This window comes from Austrofundulus limnaeus, unplaced genomic scaffold, assembly GCF_001266775.1.
Source record: "Austrofundulus limnaeus strain Quisiro unplaced genomic scaffold, Austrofundulus_limnaeus-1.0 Scaffold76, whole genome shotgun sequence".
NCBI classification, from domain to species: Eukaryota; Metazoa; Chordata; class Actinopteri; order Cyprinodontiformes; family Rivulidae; genus Austrofundulus; species Austrofundulus limnaeus.
Genome location: NW_013952478.1, coordinates 573,642 through 578,112, shown reverse-complemented (window position 1 = coordinate 578,112; position 4,471 = coordinate 573,642). Strand labels below are relative to the sequence as shown.

The 4,471-nt window shown below is 41.0% G+C and overlaps 1 protein-coding gene across 1 annotated transcript in view; it reads left to right on the top strand.

Moving 5' to 3' along the window:
* The first annotated feature begins 338 nt into the window (after nucleotides 1–338).
* klhl30 (kelch-like family member 30) overlaps nucleotides 339–4,471 on the top strand; it is an 8,906-nt gene continuing 4,773 nt past the window's right edge. The window contains exons 1-4 of the mRNA XM_014011020.1: nucleotides 339–590; nucleotides 915–1,763; nucleotides 1,835–2,036; nucleotides 2,951–3,037. Of these exons, the coding sequence (XP_013866474.1) occupies nucleotides 990–1,763; nucleotides 1,835–2,036; nucleotides 2,951–3,037 (1,063 nt within the window). The 5' untranslated portion in view covers nucleotides 339–590; nucleotides 915–989. The remainder of the gene's footprint in view (nucleotides 591–914; nucleotides 1,764–1,834; nucleotides 2,037–2,950; nucleotides 3,038–4,471) is intronic.

Genomic DNA, 4,471 nt, shown 5'->3' with positions numbered 1-4,471 from the left:
GCCTATGGGCCAACAGTTGCCCATCCCTGTTTTAAAATAAAATATGACCAGCTATGTAGTAAAAATGTGGAAACAATGTTTGTTTTTCACAATAAACAAATTTGATTTAAGTTTAAACATTTTTATCATTTGAAATGTTATCTAGTTTAGCAGAAAGGAAACTCTTTCTGACAGGACAAAACCCTGTAATTCATCAGAAAAATCATATCACTTTTTAATCTTATTAAAATGCTGTAATTTATTTCTTTGATATAACTCTTTACTTCTTTTTTATGTTAAGAGACACAACAAACTCTTTCAACAAATATCAGTCCTTGTCTTTTTTATCTCCTGTACTAGTGTCCAGGTTTTTTTTTTTTTTTTCAAACAATCCAAAACATGCGCCTGTGCCAGCAGCTGTGGCTGACTTTAGCACCGCGTCATCGCTGGTCCTAAAAATAACGACCCGAATGACAGGAAGTCCTCCTCGGTGACTTAGCAAAAGGTCTGCGCCATGTTGCCCGCTCCTTGTTGATCTGAGGTGAAGCTACCATATCTTTTTTGTTTTGCTCGAAGGATGATGTCTCTGACTCTAATTCTGTCAATCTTAGGTAAGTTTTTATTTTTATAATTTTTAAAATTTTATGACAGTAAACAGTGTCTTTTCTTTTAAAGAAAAACTACAGTTCTAATCTCTAGTTAAAGATACTTGACAGTTATTGTAGTATGGATAAAAATTCAAGTTAAAGACTTTTTTTTCACAAGAACAGGGGAAAAGACTATTAACCACAGATAAATCTTGGGGCCAACTTGTTTTTCTGTATAAAATAATTATGTAGGCTTCTTTTTATGTAAAACGTACAATTAAAGTCAAAACCCCATAACTTAGTTGTGTTGATGAAAATGTTGCTCTTGTGTTTTTTTGCTGCTTTTAGGTAAGCCATAACCCCAGTTTTTAGCCCTCCTGCCGACATAAGATTTTAAACTAACTCTTTGGATTGAAGCTCATCATGGTGCGAAACGTGGACGACCTGGACTTCTGCCTGTCCTCCCACCCTCAGAGCATCCTGGAAGGCCTGCGCTCTCTCTGCTCTCACCCCAAACTCGTGGACGTGACGCTGACCGCAGGCGGCCGGGAGTTCCCCTGTCACCGAGGAGTGTTGGCGCTCTGCAGCACGTACTTCCGCTCCATGTTCTCGGGGGACTTCGTGGAGAGCATAGCCGCCCGCGTGGAGCTCCACGACGTCGACCCTGACATTCTGGGATACTTGCTGGACTTTGCATACACGGGCAAACTGACCATCAACCAGAGCAACGTGGAGGGCCTGATCTGCACCTCCAGCCAGCTGCAGTTCCAGACGGTGCGGGCAGTGTGCAGCCGATACCTGCAGCACCAGATCGATGCCACCAACTGCCTGGGGATCCTGGAGTTTGGACAGATCCATGGCTGCCCTGAGGTGGTGGCCAAAGCCTGGGCCTTCCTCCTGGAGAACTTTGAGGGGATCCAACAAGGTGAAGAGTTCCTGTTACTGGAAAAAGACAGACTGGTTGCATGCTTGTCTGATGAAAGGCTGCAAATTCGCTCGGAGTGCACGCGCGTGGAAGCCATCCTGAAGTGGGTGAAGCACCAGGAGGAGTCTCGACTGTGCTGCCTCTCTGACCTCCTCAGCTGGTCACATCTGTCTCTGCTGAGTCTGAGCTACCTGTCTGACACCCTGCTGAAGGACAGCCTGGTGCTGGCCTCACCCAGCTGCAGGGAGGCCATCGAAAAAATACACAGAGAGGTTAGTGGGTTCATGCATCTCCATTAGTCTTTTCAAATCTGATTCTCATAATCACTTCTAACCATTCTTAGAAAATCGATTTGGAACCGGAATATTCTGACAGACTAAACTCTCAGAGTCCACAAACAAACCTGCAAGAAGTGCTGTTTGTGATGGGAGGCCGCTCACTGGATGACTCAGACGATGAAGATGACTCTGATGAGGATGAAGACAGAGATCCAAGACTTCAGAGACCACCTTCCAGGAACTGTGCCTTCTACAACACAAAGACCAGTAAGATTGTCCTCCTCGACTCCTCAGCCTCGAGGCGTTTGAAGTTTGTGCTTAAAACAATGAGCCCAGATGTAATTGAGTGTATCTCAGCTTCTACAAACTCTATTTAAATATTCTTGGTTTCAAGATAAAGCTAACACTGGGGACTTTTCATTAGAAGTGTAAGAAGCAAAGCAGCTGCTGTTGTTTCAGAGAAAGGTGGGATGGAACAGAAAAAAATTAGGATTTTTTTTACCCTCACATGTCTTTTTTTTACATTAAACAGTATATAACCTTTGCAAAATGATAAAGAATAAGGCTAAAAACTCTTGGAAAGTATAAATCCATATGTGGACATTACCTGTGCAAAGATTCACCCTGTTAAAATAAACTAGAGCAAAGTTTTAGAGGTTTTTCGTAAAGAAATAATTTGATGATTTATCATTCTGCACAGGACGGACCATGCTTCCAACCTCAATAAATGTTATTGTAAAAATTTAACATTTTTTAAATATAGGCCTGAAAATACTTGTTTATTATTTTTTTAATTACCCACACATTTATTTTTCACCCTATTCATATAAAACAATGAGAAATATCCCAGGTTATGAAACAGTGATGACAGGAAGATCTCTTTGAGAATAATGTGTGGATGCAACAAAACAGGATTATCTCCTCAGTTCCTCAAATAAATATTTTATTGTGAAAGATGACTCATTTTAAGACTAGTGTTTCCATAACAAAACACACATATCCAACTTGTAACTTTTCAGATTGAAAAGCAGTTTCCACTTAATAGTTCCAAAGACATTTTTTTACACATTTGCCTAATTTTATTTATTTATTTATTTCAAGACATTCATTGAATAATTTTATTTATGGATAAGTTATAGGTTTCCCTCACTGTTTTTAACTTCTCCTTTTTGTTTCTCCAGAAAAATGGCATCAGCTGCCAAACTTTCCCAATCTTGACAAGTGGGGTTACTCCATAGTGTCCCTGAACAATGATGTGTATGTAACAGGTGAGATATATGAATGTAACACTTTATAACAAATACACTTTAAAGGAATAATTGAAATGTTTTTAAGTTCTTTTGGAAATTAATATTTGACCTGTTTTTTATAAAAGGAATTCTTTTTTGCCGCCATCAGGGCACTCAAGATCAGTTTTTAGGCTGATGGTCCTCTGTGAACAATGGGGATAATCAGGGAACTAACCATCAGTCAATAGGTTGATGGTCCTCTGTGAACAATGAGGATAATAAGGGCACTAACGGTTGGTTGTTAGGCTGATGGTCCTCTCTGAACAATGGGGATAATCAGGGTACTTATGATTCCTCTGTGAACAATGGGGATAATCAGGGTACTTATGATTCCTCTGTGAACCATGGGGATAATCAGGGCACTAACGATCAGTCAATAGGTTGATGGTCCTCTGTGAATAATGGGGATAATCACGGCACTAACTATTAGTCAATAGGTTGATAGTCCTCTGTGAACAATGGGGATAATCAGGGCACTTACAATCAGTTGTTAGGCTGATGGTCCTCTATGAATAATGGGGATAATCAGGGCACTTACGATCAGTTGATAGGTTGATGGTCCTCTGTGAACAATGGGGATAATCAGGGCACTTACGTCAATTGTTAGGCTGATGATCCTCTATGAATAATGGGGATAATCAGGGCACTAACGATTAGTCTATAGGTTGATAGTCCTCTGTGAACAATGGGGATAATCAGGGCACTTACGATCACTCAATAGGTTGATAGTCCTCTGTGAACAATGGGGATAATCAGGGCACTAACGATCAGTCAATAGGTTTATGGTCCTCTGTGAACAATGGGGATAATCAGGGCACTTACACTCAGTTGTTAGGCTGATGGTCCTCTGTGAATAATGGGGATAATCAGGGCACTAACGATTAGTCAATAGGTTGATAGTCCTCTGTGAACAATGGGGATAATCAGAGCACTTACGATCAGTCAATAGGTTGATGGTCCTCTGTGAACAATGGGGATAATCAGGGCACTTACGTTCAGTTGTTAGGCTGATGGTCCTCTATGAATAATGGGATAATCAGGGCACTTACGATCAGTCAATAGGTTGATGGTCCTCTGTGAACAATGGGGATAATCAGGGCACTTACGATCAGTTGTAAGGCTGATGGTCCTCTATGAACAATGGGGATAATCAGGACACTTACGATCAGTTGTTAGGCTGATGGTCCTCTGTGAACAACGGGGATAATCAGGGCACTTATGATCACTCAATAGGTTGATGGTCCTCTATGAACAATGGGGATAATCAGGGCACTTACGATCAGTTGTAAGGCTGATGGTCCTCTATGAACAATGGGGATAATCAGGACACTTACGATCAGCTGTTAGGCTGATGGTCCTCTGTGAACAATGGTGATAATCAGGGCACTTACGATTGACTGTTAGGCTGATGGT